The sequence below is a fragment of the Choloepus didactylus genome, chromosome 2 (assembly GCF_015220235.1).
Source record: "Choloepus didactylus isolate mChoDid1 chromosome 2, mChoDid1.pri, whole genome shotgun sequence".
In the NCBI taxonomy this organism is placed as follows: domain Eukaryota; kingdom Metazoa; phylum Chordata; class Mammalia; order Pilosa; family Megalonychidae; genus Choloepus; species Choloepus didactylus.
Window position 1 is genome coordinate 192137679 of NC_051308.1, and position 21323 is coordinate 192159001.

General features: G+C 48.1%; 1 protein-coding gene across 1 annotated transcript in view; it reads left to right on the forward strand.

Annotated features, from left to right (window-relative positions):
- The window catches only part of DHCR24 (24-dehydrocholesterol reductase), a 33864-nt gene that overhangs the window by 1007 nt on the left and 11534 nt on the right, over positions 1-21323 (forward strand). Inside the window, exons 2-6 of the mRNA XM_037827127.1 lie at positions 2685-2840; positions 8764-8869; positions 9589-9707; positions 11710-11973; positions 16606-16749. Of these exons, the coding sequence (XP_037683055.1) occupies positions 2685-2840; positions 8764-8869; positions 9589-9707; positions 11710-11973; positions 16606-16749 (789 nt within the window). The remainder of the gene's footprint in view (positions 1-2684; positions 2841-8763; positions 8870-9588; positions 9708-11709; positions 11974-16605; positions 16750-21323) is intronic.

Consider the following 21323-nt stretch of genomic DNA (forward strand, 5'->3'; position numbering starts at 1 on the left):
CCTGCTGCCCTATGTTAGTTCCCACAGAGCCCGGGACCCTAAGGCGGCTCACAGTGGATCCTCCTTCTACACATCCGGGCTGGCCTAGGTGGCGGGCCCCGGCAGTTTCTTGGCTCCGTCTGCCTCTCCTTAAGTTCTTCTCAGTGGCATCAGGTTGCAAAGAGCTTGTGTTTCCTGCTGCAGGTGTAGCAGCTTCCATGTTCTGTTTGCTCTGTGGTGGGTGCTTCAGGCAAGAGTGTGAATGTGGATGCAGAGCAGTGTCCTCAGAAGGGGCAGGACCTCGGGACCGGTGGCAGAAAGCAGTGTCTGGAAATGCCTTTGCTTGGGCTGCCCCGAGTTTTGCTGGTCACAGTCATGGTTCCAGAGTCCTGGCTAACCGCGCCACCCCCTCTTCCCTTGTGCCCTCTTTCTTCACTTTCCACATTGTGTTCAGTGTTTCCATCGACCTGCTTGTCTCCCCCATCAGACTGTGAACTCCATGAAGGCAGGGACTGTGTCCTGCTCATCTGTGGCCTGTGAGCACTTATTACCATAATCTGAACTGAAGGGCTCACTGTGGACAGGAAGACAAGAGGCCCTGCAAATCCTGGTGGCCACATGGGACCAGCCCACTGCCCTAGACCTTGTGTGTGCCACACCCTATGTCACTGACGTCCATTATTTCCAATCCTGACAATAACCCTGGTGGGCCTTGCACCTGTTTTACAGATGTAAAAATTGAGGCTCAGACTAAGTCATGTGCCCAAGGTGACATAGCTATTAAATGGGGCTGGGACCCAGATCTGCTTGATTTTGAAGCCCTAACTCTTAACATTTCTTCTTTCCCATCCATTCTACCCTGTGGGTCTGGCTCTCGTCTCCCATCTGATCTGTTATAATAGCTGCCCGACCAGTTGCCCTTCATCCAGGCCCTCCCCACCTCTCCATGGCCTGCATAGTCACAAGAGTGATTTTCCATGGCATAGCCTCCCTGCCAAGAATCTTGGTTGGCTCTCATCAGGATCCAATCCAACCAGTGTTTATGGCTTCCAAATTCACTTCCTGTGGCCTGCCTTCCAGCCAGAATGCCCTTCCCCTCCCCTTCCTGTTCTCTCACACCTCTGGTCTTGGGTCAAGTGCGGGGGGGGGGGGGTAGTGCGCAGAATTAGGGGGCAAGGCCTGATTGGTCAGGGAATCGCACCTCTCATCCCTTTACCTCCAGCCCTCAGGAATCCCTTCCTCAGTAACTCCCCGCTGCTTGAATACCTCCCTGGATGGGCAGCCATCACTTCATGGAGCACCCTGGGCTCTGATCATGGGAAAGTCCTTCCCCATGCTGAGCCACCTGTTCAACCAGTTCAAATGCAGCCTCCTCTAGGAAGTATTTGACAGGACTGTTGGTTGCAGGTGATAGAAACACAATTCAAACTGGCTTAAGCAAAAAGGGACTTTATTGGCTCAGGCCCTTGAAGTGTCCAGGAGTAAAGTGGCTCAGGCATGGCTGGGACCCATCTCCATCTCTCCGTCCATCTGCCATCTCTTGGTTGGCTTCATTTTCAGGGAGACTGTCTCCCCAAGGAGGCTCCAGTAGCGTTCAGCTTACATCCGACTGGCTTAGCAACCTCCAGTAGAGAAAGTGGGCTTCTCCAAGGAACTGGTTTCATTGGCCTGGCTCTGGTCTTGGGCCCATCCCTGAACCTGTTACCATGGCCAGCAGGATGGAATCAGCCCTAGGTCTTGTGCCCACTTCTTGAAACAGAGGGAGTAGGGAATCAGCCTAATTTGGAGCAAAGGAAGATGGGATTGCTAGAGGCAGGTGAAGAGGGACTAGATGGTAGCAGATCAAAACAATAGATACCCACTTTCCCTGCCCTATTCCATCTCAGCAGGAAGGGAACACTTCCTCCTGTGTTCCTGGTGGGCTTGTCATCTCCTGGGCTTTTTATTCTATTTTGTGCTCTGGTCAGTTATGGTTGAGGTTTTGCAAATGCTGTTCCTTCTACTAGCTAGGCCGTCCTCCCCTGCCCACTTCCCTCCCTCTCAAAGTGTGATACATCAGTTAATACCTGTAAATGCTGGGCACTTACTAAACCTCAGTAAGTGTCATCCAGTATTCTGCTGACTGTTAGTACAAACCCATCTGTCCTCCCTGGCCTGACATAGAAGTTTCTTCTACAAACCAAAAATCAGACAGCCTTGGCTGTGAATCTAGGCTCTGCCATTCACTGGTTGTGTGACCTTGGGCAAGTTATTTTGCTTCTCAGTTTCCTCATCTGCAAAGGTCCTCTCAACTTCCTGGGGTTGTTGTAAGAATTAAATGAGATATTAGGCACCTGGTACAGTGGGGGCACCCAGGTAATGACAGTCATTTTTAGAATTGCTATTATTACCATTCTAAAACCTTTCCTGAACTTCCCAGTTGGAATGAATGTTTCCCAAACACTTTGATCCTGTATTCTAGCTCTTTCTTCATTCTGCTTTGTGGTGTAGCAACATGTTGGCTTTTTTGTCACTCTCTGCTGGGGTGGTCTCAGAGGACAGGCTCAGCAGGTCTTTTCATCATCCAGTTCCTCCCAGGACTGATGCAATAGCTCAGTAAATGTATGCTGACAAGTGAAGGCATCTTTCCCAGTTCCCCTTCCCTGGAAGCAGGGCTGTGAGCTGCTCTAGGGATCCCTGGCTCAGCCTGTGTCCCATGGTTACAGGTGCGAGAATGGAAGGAGCAGGGCAGCAAGACCTTCATGTGCACGGGGCGCCCCGGCTGGCTCACCGTCTCGCTGCGTGTTGGGAAATACAAGAAGACACACAAAAACATCATGATCAACCTCATGGACATCCTGGAAGTAGACATCAAGAAACAGGTGAGAACGACACCATTCCCTGCCTCTGGGAGCGGGCGGAGCACTCCCTTCTTGCCCCTGGTGGAAATGACCCACAGGGAGATGAGTTGAGCCAAGGGCCCTCCATGGTCAGCAGGGAAGGCCCTGCCCACCTTTGCTGTCCTCCAAAGCCTTACAGCTTCCAAGGGGGAAGATTGACCATAGCCCCATTTCACAGGCAGGCAAACCAAGAGCTTAGGGGGATTCTTTGATTGTCTGCAGTTCCGTAGAAAGTCAGGGATGGGGGGAGGTCATGGCAGATTTGAGGGACCAAAGGGGACCTTTTACCCCTTCCCAGAAAGGCAGTGAGCTGGTTAAAAAAAAGGGGGGGGGTGGCGGGCTATGAACATGGCCAGGAGGGGTGCACTGTTAAACTTTCATGGGGACCCAGGACATATGATAGCCTTATAAATGTGTGCGGTCGTAGTTGACTTGTCTGGGGGGGGTAGCGGCCGGTTGCTAAATCCTAGGCTCTCAGGATTGCTCGGAGGGTACCGGCGGCGGGGGCTCTTCCCCGGAGGCGAGGGCGAGGCGGGGGACTTGGCCAGGTCCCCGGCGGGGGCGTGCAAAGTATGGAGGGCGGCGAGAAAGGGACAGGCGGGACACGTTTCTTTTAGGGTGAAGAAGCCAAGAGAGTTTATTAGGGGAGAGTACAAGCTTATATCGGGCGGTTTAGAGGGCGGGGTAGCTGTAGGGGTTAAAGGCTTGGATTGGTTCTGAGAGGGCGTGGAGGTTGATTGAAAAGGTGCGGGAGTTGCTCCGGTAACGAAGAGGGTGGAGGGTACGGGTAAGGCACGGGGGTGGGGTTTTTCTCCGGCAAGCCCTCCCCAACGATTGTACTTTGGGGTGAGGAAATGGGGCCTGCCTCCGGCCTCACTTTCTCAGGCCTGGGGGGCTGTGGAGGGCGCTGTCGCCCGTGCCCACCACCCTCCCCAGGGGCTGATCAGGTCCCCCAGCCCAGGCCCGCCAAGTTGAAGCACGTAATCAGTGTCCCACAAATGTGCATTCTCTTTGGCCCATCTAGTAATTCTACTTGTTGAAACCTGACTTAAGGAAAAAGGAAATAAGCCTACATGCAATCAAAGATGCACACACAATGCAGGGAGAGATGGTATCACAGTTTTATTTCTAATTAATAACACACTATCCCATAATAGAGGAGTCATTGAATGTAGTATATCTATCTGGAGGCATTTGGTTGTTGTGACATCTTGGCCAAATTACTTAATCTCTCTCTACCTTCTTTATTAAACAGCCTTATGGAGGTATACTTGACATACAGTAAACTGCACATATTACAGTGTACAATTTGTTAATAAGTTTTGACATATGTATGCACCTGTGAAACCATTACCACACTCAAGGCAATGAATTTAGCCATCACCTGCAGTTTTCTTTGTGCTCCTTCGTGGTCCCTCCTCTCCTCCTCTCCCCCAACAATCTGCTTTCTATCCCTAGAGATTAGTTTGCATTTAGAGTTTTATATAAATGGAATCATACAGTATGTATTCCTTTTTTGTCTGGCTTCTTTCACTCAACATACTCACATTTATCCATGTCTAAGCATATAACAGTACATTCTGTTTTTTTGCTGAGTAGCATTTCATTGTATGGGTATATCACAGTTTGTTTATTCATTCACTTATTGATGGACACTTGAATTGTTTCCAGTTTTGGCCCATTGCAAATAATAACTGCCAAGAATATTTCTATACAAGTCTTTGGACAGACATGTGTTTTCTTTTCTGTTCGGTAAATACCTGGGAGCGGAATAGCTGGATTATATGGTAGGTATAGGTTTAACTTTTTAAGAAACTGCCAACCGGTTTTCCAAAGTGATTGTGCCATTTTATGTTCTCACTAGCAATGTATGGGAGTTCCGTTGCTCCACATCCTTATAAACTTGGCAAGGCTGGTCTTTCAATTTTAACGATTCTAATAGGTGTGTGGTATTGTAATTTTAATTTGTATTTCCCTAATACTAATGATGTTGAGCATATTTTCACATATGTATTTTCCATTTGAGTATCTTTGGTGAAAAGCCTATTTAAATTTTTTTAAATACCTGTTTTAAAAACGCCAAATTTTTTTTAAATGCCAATTTTTTTGTTGGGTTGTTTGTTTTCTGCATATGTATTCTGGATCCAAGTTCTTTATTGGGTCAATGATCTGCAAATATTTTCTCCTAGTCTGTGGCTTGTCTTTCAAAAGCAGTTTTTAATTTTGATGACGTCCAATGTATTAATTTCTTTTTTTATAGATCATTCTTCTGGTGTCTTATCTAGAAAAATCTTTGCCTATTCAGTGTCAAAAAAGTTTTCTGCTATGTTTTCTTCTAGAAGTTTTATAGTTCAAGATTTTATGTTTAGGACTGTGATCCATTTTGAGTTAATTTTTGTATATGGTGTAAGGTATGGATCCAAGTTCATTTTGTTTTTTGCATATGGTTATCGACAGTTCCAGCACCATTTGTTGAAAAGACTGTCCTCTCTCCACTGAATTGCCTTTGTACTGTTATTAAAAATCATTGTCCATAAATACATGGGTCTATTTCTGTACTCTTCTGTTCTTTTTATCTATTTGTCCGTCCTTATGCCAGTCTCTTACTCCTTGATTACTGTAGCTTTCTAATAAATCCACAACAATGAGTTGAGAACTATTCCTTCCATTTTTCTGGAAGAATTTATGTAGAATTGGTATTATGTGTTTCTTCAATATTTGTTAGAATTCACCAATGAAGTCTTCTGGACCTGCAGTTTTCTTTGTGAGTAAGTTTTTAACTACAAATTCAATTTCTTTACTGGGGATAAGGCTCTTATTTGTTTCTTCTTGGGTGAGCTTAGATAGTTTGTTTCTCAAGGAATTAGTCCATTGCACTAAGTTGTCTCACTTATTGGCATGAAGTTGTTCATAATATTCTGTTAGTTTTTTTAACATCTGTAGAATCTGTCGTAAGGTCACCTTTCTCATTCCTGATTTGTCTATTTCTCTTGAAGTTTTGTCAGTTTTTGCTTCATGTATTGTGTAGCTCTATTATTAGGTACATAAACATTTAGGATTGTTAGTTCCTCTTGGTTAATTTATCCCTTTATCATTTTGAAATGACGATTTCTATTTCCCTAGTTAGATTCTTTTCTCTGAAATCTAATTTGCCTGATATTAACTCCAGTTTTCTTTTGATTAGTATTAGCAAGATATATTTTTTTCCATTCTTTACTTTAATCTATTCGTGTCTTTATATTTAAAGTTGTTTCTTGTAGGCAGCATATAGTTAGATCTTGTTTCTTTCTAAAATGATTCTATTTTAGCTTCTTTGTTGGCTTATTAGCTATAACTCTTTGTTTTGTTATTTTAGTGGTTGCTTTAGAGTTTGTAGTATATTCTTTAACTTATCACAGTCTACATTCAAGTGATATTATATCATTTCACATAGAGTATAAGAATTTTGTGATAGTATACTTTTGTTTCTCTTCTCCCAATCTTTGTGTCATTTTTGTCATATTTTTACTTTTACCTGGTATAAAACCCACATTATTATAATATATATATATTTATATATTATATATAATATTGTCTACATTGTTATTTTTTATGTAGTCAGTTACCTTTTAAAGAAATTTAAATAATAAGAAAAGCATCTTATTTATTCACCCAAGGAGTTAAACTCATTCTTCATTCTGTAGATTGGTATTTCCATCAGTTTCATTTTCCTTCTACCTGAAGGAACTCCTTTAACGTGTCTCATACGGTGGGTTTGCTGATGATTAATCTTTGGATTTTGGTATGTCTAGAAGCATATTTATTTTGCCTTTATTTCTGAAAGACATTTTCAGTGGGTATGAAATTCCAGGTTGACAGATTGTTTTTTTTCTTTCAGTACTTTAAAGATGGTACTTCACTGTCTTCTCAGACATATTGTTTCTAACTGGAAATCTGCTGTCATCTTAATTTCTGTTTCTTTGTATATAAATGTCTTTTTTTCTCTGACTGATTTTAAGGTTTTCTTTCTATCACTGGTTTTGATCAGTTTGGTCATCATGTGCCATGGTATAGTTTGTTTTTGTTTTGTTTTCATATTTCTTGTTCTTGGGGCTTGTTGAGTTTTTTTAATCTGTGGGGTTACAATTGTTCATCACATTTGGACACTTTCCAGCCATTATTTCTTCAAATATTTTTTTTACATCCCCACTTTTCTTTCCTCTCCTTTGAGGACTCCTAGGACATGTCTGTTGAGCCACTTGTAATTCCACAGCTCAGCTCACTGATGGTTTAATTTTTAAAATTTTATTTTCTCTCTATGTCTTATTTTGGGAAGTTGATTGCTATGTATTCAAGTTCACTAATCTTTTCTTTCACAATGTCTAATCTGCCATTAATCCCATCTGTGGTATTTTTTACCTCAGACGCTGTGGTTTTCATTTCTAGATGATTAGTTTAAGTTGTTTTAATATCTTTTTATTATGTCTCTACTTAATACTTCTTGAACATAGAGAATATAGTCATAATAACTGTTTTACCCCCTTGTTTGCTGATTCTAATGTCTGGGTTAATTTTGGGTCAATTTTGACCGACCGATTTTTCTCTTCATTATAGGTTGTGTTTTCCTGCCTCTTTGCATGCCTGGTAACCCTTGATTGGATTCCAGATGCTGTGAATTGTACCCTGTGTTCCTACAAATCTTCTTGAGCTTTGCTCTGGGATGCAGTACAGCTTCTTGGAAACAACTTGATCCTGTTGGGTCTTAATTTTAAGATATTTTAGGTGGGGCCAGAGCAGTGTGGTCTGAGCTTATTCTTCACCCCTGAGGCACGATCCTAAGTCCTGTGAATCACAGGGTTCTCCATTCGGGCTTGTGGGAACAGACGCTGCTCCCTGCCTTGTGTGAGCCCCTGGAATTGTAACCAGTTATCCTTTTGGGTGGTTCTTTCCCCAGCCTCACATAATTTCCTCATAATGTGTGTGCTCATCAGTGCTTAGCTGAATACTCAGGGTCACCGTCTGCATAGCTCTGGAATTCTGTCTGTGCAGCTCTCTCCTTTCCAGGACTATCCTGCCAACTCAAGCTGCCGTGGTCTCCCGGGGTGCCCATCTCCATCTCTTCCACTCAGGGAGTCCACCGGATCCCCACCCCCACCCCCCACCCCACCTCCCCACACACACCAAGGCCTGAAACTGCCCCTAGGCAGTTGGCTGGGGCACTTAGAGCTCACCACCTTTGTGTCCTGTCTCTAAGGGACCACTGCCCAGTGTCTCAAAAACCATTGTTTTTATATTTTATACATTTCTTGTTTTTCTTTTTCTTTTTCTTTTTGTTTTCAGGCAGCAGGGTAAATCCAGTCCCTGTTGGTTTATCTTGGCTAGAGGCAGAAATCCATATGATGGCATGTTACTGTGTCCATTCAAATTATGTTTTCCAAGAATATTTAATAAGGGACAGCAGTCATAGGAAGTGCTAGATAAGCAAGTTAATGCTTATCTAAAGTGTGTGGGTGGTAGTAAAACATACCAAGTAGCAAGACAGATACGCTTGAGTAAAAAAAAAATGACTGAGAGTAAATACACTCCAGTATTAACTTTGGAAACCCTGAAGAACTAGGATGGATGATATTTGTTTTCTTCTTTGTATAAGCTATATCTTCTAACTCAAAGAGTATTTCTTCTATACTCTGGGGAAAAAAATTAAGCATTAAGCATTAAGCATAAAGGTAACTAAAAGTTAAACGCTAGTGAACCCAGAGCCAGAAGTCACCTGCACTGAATTTAAGGTGATGTCAGGTCCTAGAAAGAGCCCGGAATCCCCACGTTGAGTGTCTGGGAAAGTTTGGGATGAAACTGTCTGCACACAGGAGCCCCTGTCAGGCTGGCAGCCTCCATGTGACCTGGGGCCTCTTTGCTGTGCCAACAGATTGTCCGCGTGGAGCCCTTGGTGACCATGGGTCAGATGACCGCTCTGCTGACCTCCATCGGCTGGACTCTGCCCGTACTGCCCGAGCTCGATGACCTCACAGTGGGTAAGGACTCTGTGTTACCCTTAGGGCGAGAGGAACAGACCATCCTAGGATCAGAGCTGGAAGCACCTTGGCCCCACCTTCCAGTTCCACGTCACCCCACCTCTGCTTGCCTGTTTTCCAGTGGCAGGCTGCTCACTACTTACTGTTTCATTTTGGAACAATGCAAGTACTCAGAACACACTTTTTAATGTTTACTAGAATCTGCTTCCCTGTGACTTATATCCGTTGCTCCTAATTCTACCCTGCGGAACACAGAATAAGCCTAGTCTCTTTTTCCTTCTGCAGGATTCATGGCCCCCAAGCCTTTTCTTCTCCAGGGGAAACACTTTCGATTCCTTTAACTATTCTCGTAGGACACGGTTTCCTGCCACCCAACCAACCCCATTTTATTTTATTATTGTTATTATGGTTCCTCTTAAAATGAATGCACACAGTGTTCTGAGCTGGGTTTGACCAGAGCTGAGTCTGTGAGCACCCCGACGGGTTGCCTCACCTCAAGACAACCCTCAGGCTCCCATGCCAGCCCCTCCTTCTCTCTCCTGCTCTCCAGATCGACAGATGGGAACCCTTGCCGAAGTCCACAGCCCCGTTTCTTTCAGCTCTGTCCAGCCTTCCTCGTGCTGGAAGCACCCCCAGTTCCCACGAGGAGCCCTTTACCCAAGCCACCTCCTTACCCTGTACCCCGCAGCTCTCCCTGGCTAACACGTGTGTCCCTGCAGGGGGCTTGATCATGGGCACAGGCATCGAGTCGTCATCCCACAAGTACGGCCTGTTCCAGCACGTCTGCACAGCCTACGAGCTGGTCCTGGCCGATGGCAGCTTTGTGCGATGCACGCCGGTGAGTTCAGAGATGGTGGGCATCCATACCAGCCAGCCCTGGGCGTTGAGGCTCCTGGGGATGGGGAAGTGGCCCCCTGGGGATGCTTCATTTCAGAGGCTTCAGGGATAAGTTCAACACTGTTCAGTCTGGGTCTGTTTCCGTAATAATAACAGCACCTTATATAGCCCTTTGTATGTGCTCAAGCAACTGTTGTAAATGCTTTATACGTATATAAATGTATTTACTCCTTCAACAACCTTATGAGATAGTCACTATTATTCCCCCCAATTTACACGTAGGACACAAAAGCACAGAGTGGTTGATAAGCTAGTCCATGGTCACACAGCTACTAAGTGCTTGAGCTGGGATTCAAACCCAGGTACTCTGGCTCCCAGATCCATGCCAGTGATTACACCATACTGCTTCTGAGGCAAAGCTCCATGTCAGATGTGAGGTGTCACAAACTGTTAAGTGGGCCTGTTTTGGAGAAATGAACGACAATTCTACCACCCAAACTGGGGCACAATCATTTAAGGCTTTTTACCATAAGAAGGAGGGCAAGACTGAAACTTTAAATAAACTCGGATCCCTGCTGGGATGTTTAAGGGGCCCCTGGGTTGGGAGGGACTGTCCAGTCCTTTGAAGTAGATGTTTCAGAGTGTGACCCCACAGCAGAGAGCCCAGGGAAGGACTTCTGGCCTGGGGACCGTGGTTCTGGAATGAGAGACCCCTTTCAGGATTCACGTCAGCTCAGCACATTGCTCTAAACCCTTGCCCAGACTCTGCCTTCCACCCTCTTTTTTATCAGCAGAGAAAGGAGACAAACATTCCTGAATTACCCTCCTTCCCTGAGGTCCCAGTTCCCTGCCTGCCAGATGCATCGTCAGGAGGAGGGAACCAATGCCCACTGGGAAGCTGCTGGCCCAGAGCCTGGCACGTGGTGGGGCCTGCCTACTGCTGTGCTCCGCACTGCAAGATTAGGTGGTCCAGACAGGGAGTCACGCGGTCCATTCTGCTGTCCCAGGGGCTTCGGCTGGCCTGCTGCAGAGCTTCCCTGGTTGCAGGTCCCCCACCCCACTGTACCACACTGCTGCGGAGCTTCCCTGGCTCCAGCTCCACCCCACTGCAGCCCACCAGGCAGGCAGATTTAGCAGAGGCCACGCAGGTCTATCTTCTCTTGGTAAAGTCAAGACAAGGCTGGACTTTTTCAAGAGGGGCATTATCACAATCAAAGCATCTGAGTTGTCTTGTCTCTAAGACAAATACCAAAACAAAAAATCAGCGAGGTTAGGAACATTTACAGAAGCAGGCGAGGGGTGGTAGGAAGGAGGCTGGTTTGGGGGTTGGGCAGTCTTGCCTGAGCCCCGGCAGTGGGGCTGCCGGCTCTCTGGGAGGCCCTGGGGGAGTCATGCCATCTTCTGGAGCCTCGCTTTGCTGGCCTGTCAAATGGGAACATAAATGCTCTCACCACCGGGGCTTTTTTGGGGGGTAGGTGGCAGGATTACATGAGCTAATGAATAGAGAAAGCTTTGTAAATTTTAGTAACAGCCCAGAAAGGAGACATTTTAATGTCTGCTAGTTACACTGAACCCTCAGTAAGGGCTCAGCACTTTTTCTTAGCTTGACCTAGGTCACCAGCCCATTTGTCCCCCATTTTGGGTCTTTGGACTGGGCTGGTTTGTCCTCTTTCCTGGGTAGCCTGCGGTTTGGAGCTGTGCCTGAGTGGGAAAGGGAGGATGCTCCCTCAGTGAACATCCCTAACTCATAGGGCAATAAGGTCAAATATCTTGATGCTACCTAGGTACCCCCATTACACAGAAAGAAAAACTGAGGCCTAGAAAGTACAGTTGGTAAAGTTCCTTCTTCAGGTTTACTCAGCAAGATAGCAACACAACTGGAACTTAGCCCAGGCCTCCTGACCCCCAGGCCCCGTGCTCCTAACACCCCGTTGGCAAGACATGGAATGTGGGGGTTCAGGGTCCAAGCCCTCAGCATGAGGTGTCTCCTCTCTTCCTCACAGTCTGAAAACTCAGACCTTTTCTATGCCGTGCCCTGGTCCTGTGGGACACTGGGCTTCTTGGTGGCCGCCGAGATCCGCATCATCCCCGCAAAGAAGTACGTCAAGCTGAGGTTTGAGCCAGTGCGGGGCCTGGAGGACATCTGTGAAAAGTTCACCCGCGAGTCCCAGCGGCCGGAGAACCACTTCGTGGAAGGGCTCCTCTACTCCCTGGATGAGGCCGTCATCATGACGGGGGTCATGACGGACAAAGCAGAGCCCAGCAAGGTAGGCCAGGGCGCCAGCCGCTGCAGGCCAAGGCCTGGGGAGACCGGGATTGAGCCTGGCAGCCGCCCTTGGGGAAGCTGCTCCCTGGTCAGCCCACCTGTGCACGGGCAGCGGGCTCTACAGGCACAGCTTTCTTGGGCAGTGGTGGAAGCTTCCATTTACTCTGCTCGTACCACCTGCCAGGTTTTTGCTCACCTCTTGATAGGTGTAATCTTTGATCCTCACTGTAACCCTATTTATAGATGAAAAACAGGCTCCGTGAGGTAATGTAAACTTCCACAGGATGGGAAAACCAAGAGTTGAGTGATTGACTTAATGCGTCAGAATCCAGATCGACCCTCTATTTCATTTATACCGTGCAATTTGTAATAGTGTTTTCTCCCCCCATTTAGAAAGGATTTTTATTTATTATGAGACTTGGAAAGTGTGAACAAGTAAAAGGAAAGGAAAGACTGGATCCACCTATAAGTGTGACCCAAAGCCAGCTGTTACTTCTGTATTTCCTATATTTATTTCCTCTCTTTTTTTTGTGCATAGATTTTTTTTTTACGTTTTTAAATTTCAAAAGAAGTATGACAGTATTGATACATACATAAGGAAAAAGTTAAAGTGCATCTCTTCACCCCAGTCCCACTCCAGGGAAACCACTAGTAGCCATTTAGTATGTCTTCTTCTAGACCTGTCTCTGTGTGTGTCTATATTTCATACCCTCATTTCATTTCATAGTAGCCCATTATTGGAAATAAATAATCTATGAAACTCATCGCCTACTGATGAGGATTTATGTGGCTTAAAATGTTTTGCTCTTAAAAATAAGACTGCATTGGAGATTTCTTTCACAACGTCCTTGCCCTCTTGTATAAACATTTCTGCAGGATTGAGTCAAAGAATGGAATTCCTGGCCCAGGCGTTTGAGCAGAGTAAATATTGATAGATAGGACCAAAAGGCCCTCCAGAAAAGCTGTGCTTTTATCCACTTCCAGCAACAGTATGTGAGAGCACCCTCTTCCCTCTGCACTTGTCACCATGGGATAGTATCACTCTTTAATTTTTGCCAATCTGATAGGGTTAAAAATAGTCTCTCTTGGTTTTATTTTGTAGTTCTTGTGTTTCTTATGAGCTTGAACATCTCTTTGCACAGTTTCTTGGTTTGTGTGTCTTCAGTTATGATCACCTTTTCAAATTATATCCTGTTTTTGTTGTTTAGTGTGATGTGCATTTCCCCGTGTTGTTACATTGCCTTCATAACCATCATATTTATTGTCTGTGGCATGTTCCATTGAGCACATATCCTATCATTTACTAAACCACTGTCTCTTTGGAAATTTAAGTTGCTTCCAGTTTTTTGTTTTATGATTTTAATTAATGTAGCAATGAACATCTTTTGTCTATAATTTAAATAATATCTTAAAGTAGAATTAGTTGATCAAAGGATAGGAACCTCTTAAGGCTCTTGAGCTACGCTTACGTACTTAAAGCATTTTAAAATTTGGAAGGACTCGAAAGCCATCAGGTATAATTCCCTTTCCAGATAAGGAAAGAAGTCCTGGAGAGGGAAGGAGACTCCTGAGCACACACAGCCAGTGCAGGGAGGATTCCAGTTCCTGTCTCTGACTCCTGGCTCGGTGTCCATCCCCCTACCTCTCAGCTTCTAGATCCACAACATTGATGATGTTGTGGTGAGCCCCGGAGGATGGGGATCCTGGAGCAGGGGTGGGGATGCTGGGGCTTTGGAGCCAAAGTATCTGGGATCAAGGCCAGACCAAGCTCTGGCTCTGCCTGCCCCACCAGAGCCCACTTGGGGTGTGTTGACTGACTACATTTAGCAAGCACGTCTTGCTTCTATCTTACTTGAGGTGTTTCCTTAGGGACTACCAGTAGTAGTACCACTGAGAGAGGGGATCCAGGGCAGGGGAGCCCCTACCCTCACTCTACCCAAAGCGGCTCTGCTGTCATCTGTTTGATGTATTAGATGCCTCCTAACGTTGTCCTTGACAGCTTGTAAAATGTTTGAACACCCTGCACCAATTCCCTTGTTTCCCGAGGAGAGGACCGAGGCCCCGATGGCCTTAACCCGAGGCTCCGAGGCCCCTGCCAGTGGCAGAGGGGCCAGACCCCAAGGCCACAGACATTTGCCAATTCCCCCAGAGAGCCAGACCCTCACGCCCATTGGGAATGGGGTGGTGGATGCCAGAAGACTTGTGGACTTTTCATTGTAGCAACATTTCTTCTAAACATATCTGTTTGGAGGGCTGCTCAGGAATTTGTGTGCGTGTGTGCCAGGCGCTGTGACAGGCCTTCCACAGCACTGTCGGGCGTAAGGCTCACTGCAGCCCACCTATTTTATGGGGGAGGCCCAGAGAGAGGAGGTGGCTTGCCGGGTATTAGGGCTGGGACGGGTACACTTGTGGCCTCCTGGCCTCCCCAGCCAAGGCATGGTCTGGGAGATGGACGAACTGGGCTTCTGATGTCCTGGCATCTCGATTTCGTTATGTAGCTGGTGCCGCTGCCAGGCGTGCCTGGGGTCAGAGCAGGTTGCTCTGTTTCCTTTTGGGTGTCATTCTCCTTTGCATGAATAGGCGAAGGCCAGTGTGGGCCTGTACCATCTGCCCTGCCCTGTACCATCCACCCTGAACCTCATTGGGCAAACAGGCTCTTCAGCACCAGTTTCCTGGCTCATTGTGGTCCCCGGTTCCCAGCCTGTGGCCTAGTGTATCGGCAGAGGGGACAGGCACAAGAGGGTGACACCCAGATGAGCTGCAGGAGCTGGACGCCAGAGATCAAGGGCAAAGGGCAGAGCAGGTTGGCCAGGGGATGGGCATCGGCGGAAGGCACCAGGCTTCCTCTTGGTACCTTCTCTCTTTTTTGTCTTCCTACCGTCCCATTTTGCCTGTGCTGAAAACCTTCAGAGAGATTATATAACCTGCCCAGTATGGACCAAGTGTGGTGTAAGTGGAAAAAGCAAACTGCCAAACAGTATGTATAGTATCATGGTCCTGCTTTTAAACAGTATGTGCATGTGCAGAAAATAAAGCCTAAAGAATATACATCCATTTCAGTGGTTATCCCTGGAGGGTGAGGCTCCAGGGGTTTGTCAGTTTCCAAGCATCGTGTTTCATCAGTGTTTGACAGTTTCATAAAGAAAGTATATTGCTTTTGGAGTCAGGAAGAAAATAAATAACTCATGATTTTTTTTTTTTATTCACGCCTCCATCCCACAGTCCAACATTCAAGGTCCTCTGCTATCTGGCCTTGGCCTTGTGTTGCGTCATGTGGTTTTGCGTCCTCATCCTGCCCCCGGCCAGCCCTGTGGCCTCAGGCAGTCTGTTCGGCCTTGACCACCCTCAGTTTCCTCACCAGCGAGGCAGGGACGAGCCTGCCCTGCCTGGTCATGGAGAGGCTCGACAGCCTGCCCTGCGCGTGGGCCCTCTCCTGCATTGGTGTGATGGTTTTTCCTTCCAGGGTCCCCTCAGCCTGGCTCCCTCAGTGCCTCTGCTCCTGCTGTTCCTTTGTCAAGTCTGCTTCCCCTCCGTGGCCTGTTTCACTCTCTGCTTCCTCCAAACCCTTCTTCACTGATTCCCAAGCAGGGTGTGATGATCTTGCCTTTCTCACAAAGCTTGGCACCTGTCTGCCCCCCACAGAGAAGCTTGTCTGACATGGGGCCAAAGCATCTGCAGCCGGGGTGGGGAACCCCAGCCTGGGGGGCTGTCTCCGGAAGGTCATGGGGCTTGGAATTGAGAGCAGGAAGCACGAGTCTGGGTGGTTGAAAGATGTGAGTGGGTTGTGTGTGCCTGTGTGCATGCAATTTCTAATAGGCACCAAGAAAACTCCCTCAAAGTATATACATTTTACCGTCCTTTTATACTTGAGAAATCAGGCTGAGAGAGTGAGGTCACACAGCTGGTGGTCGCTGGGCCCGGGCTTGGCCCCAGCCGCCCAACCCCAGAAACTGTGCTCTTTCCAGGAGGCCTCCCTGCCTCCTAGTGTCAGCTCAGAGTTCCTTTCAGGGCTAAGGAAAGGGAGGCCCTAGAAGCTGAGTGATCCCAGGGCACGCAGCAAGTTAAGTCCTGAGCTGTTTATTCAGGCTGAGGGAGACACCAGCTAGTGTGAGAGAGAGAGACTGCAGGGTCCTGTGCTGGGTGCCTCCGTCGATGGGGGCCCCATGGGTGCTCTGCTGTGCCTGGAGGATGGTGGAGCCCTGATGGGGGCAGCAGGGAAAATGCCATGTGCCATGGGCTCCAGCAAGGGGGTGATGGCACACACACTAATGTAGCGGAAGGGACGGAGGGAGGAGAGTCACCTGCCTTGAACGCTGCATGGGGCCAGACACTGTTAAACATTTGCTCTTTGTTTCTCTCACTGAAAAGGAGCACCAGGCTAGGAGTGGGGGCCCCTAAGTCCTCTGGACACTGAGGAAGTAGCTGATTGGCCTGGGGCCCTTCTGTTCTCTCTACTATAGAAAACCCGCTGTGCTCAGCCTCACTGGGCTCTCGAGAGTCTCAAAGGCGGTAAGAGACATGAAAGAGCTTTGCAAAGGCTGGGAGCGCTGAATGATCGCGGGTGTCACGGTTACACCCTGGTGGCATTTGATGCGGGTCCGTGAGCTAATTGCTGTGCCCTCTGTCATTTCAGTTGAATAGCATTGGCAGCTACTACAAGCCGTGGTTCTTCAAGCACGTGGAGAACTACCTGAAGACAAACCGAGAGGGCCTGGAATACATTCCCCTGAGACACTACTACCACCGCCACACGCGCAGCATTTTCTGGGAGCTCCAGGTGAGGCTCGGGTTTCCCAGAAGCCCTGGTCCTGCTGGCCGGGCAGAAAACCAGGTTGGTTAATGGTTGCAGCCACACTGTCTCTCCTTTCTAAGGGAAAGGGTGGCTTTGCCCTGAGGGACTCGATTGCCTTCAGCAGCAGCAACAGAGTCGTTTCCTTCTGAGGGAACAGCGGGCCTGAAGGCCAAGCAACAAGCTCTTACTGAGCGAATGCTGAGTGCTGGGGCGTGGGGCGCCGGGCTGGGTACTTTGGAGAGCACAGAGCTGCCTCCGTCCTTGAGGACCTGTCAGCCTAGCCAAGTAGACAGGTTCTAGAACTGTAAAGGCCACAGGAACAAAAAGAGGGAACGACTAGCACTTCCCAGGGCCTGAGGTGGGAGTCAAAGTTGGCCTTGAAAGGGGATGGAAATTTGCGGTTGTGGGTATGGGGCTGGGTGTGGGGGGAAGGATGGGGACAAGGACATTTCGACAGGGTGATCAGGGAAGGCCTCTGAGGAGATGACGTTTGAGCAGGGACCTGAACAGCGGGCAGGAGGGTGTGCCATGCCAAACACGGGAGAGCGTCCCAGGCAGAGGAACGTTCTCAGATGGGCTGGGGAATTCTGAAAGGCAGCAGGAAGGCCCCTGGGCAAGAGCCAGTGAAAGAGTAGAGCATGGAGAGTGGAATGTGGCAGGGGCTGAGGCTAAACAGCAGCCAGAGGCCAGACCACGTGAGACCTTGTAGGGCAGGGAAGGCCACTAGGGTTTATGCCTCCTGTGATGTGGGGAGCCAGTGGACGGCTTTGAGCAGAAGATGACTTTGGTTTAAATAACGTTGCTTACATTGTGAGAATAACTAAACAGTGCTGAATGGTGTGTGAAGGTGGTGGAAAGGGGAAGCTCAGAGTCACTCGTGTCACCAGAAGGAAAGTTGGAGGTTAAAAGATGGGAATGTATAAAACAGTGAATCTTGTGGTGGACAATGTCTATGATTAACTTTATAAATATTAGAAATCTCTCTCATGAACTGGAAAAAATGTATGACACTATAACTAGAAGTTAATAATAGACAAGAATATAGGAAAAAAATATATACCTATTGCAAACTATATATTATAGTTAGTGGTATTTTAACATTCTTTCATCAACAGTAACAAATGTGCTATACCAAACTATGAATCGGTAATGGAGAGAAGGTGGTTAGGGGTATGGGAGGATTTGAGTTTCCTTTTGTGTCTTTATTTCTTTTCTGGAGTAATGAAAATGTTCTAAAAATTGAAAAAAGAATTAATTGTGGTGGTGGATGCACAGCTGTATGATGGCACCATGGGCAATTGATTGTACACTTTGGATCTTTGGATAATTGTATGGTACATGAACAATCTCAATTGAAAAAAAGTTTAAGAAAAATAACATTGCTTAAAATCATTGGAATGACTGACAGCTGGGTGGAGAGTGGGTGGTGGGGTGCGGGCAAGTGTGGAAGACTAGAGAACCAGTTTCGGCTCGTCCAGGGTGGCAGCGGTGGAGGAGGAAAGAGATGCCAGAGCCGGGAGGTACTGTGATGGTTGAACCAGTGGGTCCATGAGGATCTCCAGAGAGACCGGATGTAGGTGTGAGGCCAGGGTTTGGGGCCCAAGCCCCCCGGGTGGGCAGAGCTGCCACTGACTGCAGGGGAAGCATGGGGAGGAGAGGGCCGAGAAGGGGACATGGGAAATGCCCTTCGGACATGGGATAGGATTTCAGGTAGGCAGCTGCGTCGGGACCTCAGGACAGAGGTTGGAGCTGCAGATAGAAACACAGACACAGCAGCAGAGAAACGACATTTAAAGCCATGGGAGTACTTGAATGGAGATGGAAGCCAGGTCCAAGAGCTGAGCCCTGGGGCGCTGTGAAGGTTGGAAGAGGAGGAACCAGCAGAAGAGAAGGAGCCCAGGCCGAGGCATTAAAGCCAGAAGAGCATGGCATCCCCGAAGCCAAGGGAAGGCAGTGGTTCAGGAGCCGTCAGATGCTGCGGAGCAAGATGGGGACCGAGAATTGATCTCTGGTCTTGGCCACAGGAAAGTCGTTGGTGACCTTGAGTGGTGGGCGTGAAAGCCTGACTGGAGAGGGTTCAAGAGAGGACAGTAGACAGGGGAGCAGTGAGATCTGAGAAGCTTCACTAAGAAGAGAAACAGAAATAAGGTGATAGCTGGGGGGTGGAGTGGGGGTAGGATCAAGAGAAGGTATTTTGTGGGATTGTTTTAAGAAGGGAGATTACAGACTGTTTATGTGCCTATGGGAACAATCCCCTAGAGAGAGAAAATGACAACACAAGGAGGGGGTATGTCCATAGGGTAAAGTCTTGAGTGGAGGTGGGGTCCTGTGCTCAGGTGGAGAGTTTGCCTCTTGGCGGGCACATGGAACATTCTTCCGTTACGCAAGAGGGAACAAGTGTAAATGGGCAGGGTTGCTACAAACAGGAGAACTGTTTGGTGGTGGGAGGATGTGGGAGTTCTCTTCTGGTCGCTTCTCTTGTCTCTGGAATAGGAAGCAAGGAGTTCAGCTGTGAGTGGAGGGGCGGGAGGGGGTTGAAGGTTTGAGAAGAACCGTCCCTTGGAGAGTGGGAAGTGAATTAATGGGGGAAATGAAGCAGCCTTCCAGGCAGCATCGGGCCCGGCGAGGTCATGACCCAGAGTTGACAGTGAGACGCACCATCGAGGTTCTGGGTCTTCATACATGCCATGGGGGTAGGGCTGCAGGTGGAGAGCTAAGGGCTAAGCAAGGTGGAAGTTTGCACGTGAGCATGATAGAGGAGGGGAGGGGCAAGGTTGTTGAAAGTTAAAGGGCATGATTGTAACGAACTCAAAGCCAGCCAGGGAAAGGCTTGAGGATGTGAGGGGCTCACAGATCCTGAGAAGGTGTTAGGGCAGAATGGATGCCCCCTTCCAGGTGAAGAATTGAAGTCAGAGTACTAGAGGGCAGAAGTTGTAAAGAGAGTTGGTGACAGTCAGAGAGTGAATGCTTGAAATTGAAATTACGGAGACAATGAATATAGTCCATATAACATCTAGGAGTCAGCAAACTTTTTCTATACGGGCCAGATGGAAAAAATTAGGCTTTGCGGGCCATCCGTCCCTGTCACTACTACAACTGCCATTGTGGTGAGAAACCAGCCATAAGCAATAGGTAAATGAATGGGTGTGTTGTGTTCCAGTAAAACTTCATTTACAAAAACAGTGGGCAGGATTCAGCCCAGGCTGGATCCCGCGGGCTGTAGTTTGCCACCCCCCGCCCTAGTCTGTGACAGGATTGCGAGGGCAGAAGTCAGGCGGAAGACAGGTTACCGGAGATCAGAGAGAGGAGGCCGAGGAACTCGGAGGCCAGGGTATGGGCACGATGGTCTCTGTGGATATTCAAATCTCCCCAAAGTACGAAAGGATTGATGCTGAGGAAGGTGACAGTGAGCTGGGAATGTGGGGAATGATGGGGTGGGAGGTGTTGGGCATGTGCTTCAAAAATGCTGAGGGTTTTTAGAGAAGGGGGGCAGACCATGATCTGGAAGCAGTCATGAGGGGAGGACCGCAACTCACCTCCATCTACCCTGGGGACAGGAGAGTTGCGGGAGAGAAAATGATACCTTGTAAGGACAGCCAAGTTCCAGTTAAGAGCAGGGAGAGGAAAAGAGATGGAGGATGGAGGGGATTTTGCTGATGTCACGTCACGTGAGCCTAGGGGAAGAGTGGGAGACTGGGGTGCAGGGGCAGGTGGGGTGAGCGTGGCCATAGCGGGTTAAGGGGCCTGTCACGTCCTGGTGACTAAGGTGATCAGGGACACAAGGTGTGATGGCATCACACCCGGTGGTCCCCTAGTGGGAGGGGACTGATCAGCTCTAGTTACAGCCCTTTTAGGCTTGGGCTCTTAGGCAAACAATAACGAGGAGGTGGAGAGGGGTTGGGAGAATGGGGGAAGAGGGTCTCCTCAAAAGGCCTGCAGAGCACAGGGTCTCCCCCAAAACCCATTGGTCCTAGTTGGGCCGTGTCAAGGCCCAGGATAGTTGGAGGGCAGGTTGGCCCGAGGCAGGAGACACTGTGAACCCTTCCTCGTCCCTGCCCTGGGCAGTGCTAAGGTTGGGGGGAGGCGGGGAGTCTTGAGTCTTGTTTTTGTCAAGAGCAAGAATAATGGACAGGAGAAGAAAGAGGAGCCAGTGCAGGTCACTGAGAAACGGCATCAGGAAGATAACAGTAGTTAACATCCATCAGCCTGACCCAATTCCCTCATTTCCCAAGTCCCCTCAGTGTCCCTGTGAGGGTTGGTACTAGAGTTCTTCCCACATTATAGATGTGGAAACTGAGTTATCCCAAATAACATGACTTGTAAGAAATAAGAGGGTATTAGTTATCTATAGCTGCATAAAAAATTACTCCAAAATGTAGAAACAACTAACATTTATTATCTCCCAGCTTCTGCGGGGCAGGGATTTGGGAGCCACTCCGCCGGACAGTTCTGGCGGGAGAGCTCTCAGGAGGTTGCAGTGTCAGCTGAGGCTGTGCTTTCTGGAGGCTTGACTGGGGCTGGGAGATCTGCTTCCAGGGAGGCTGTTCTCATGGCTGGGG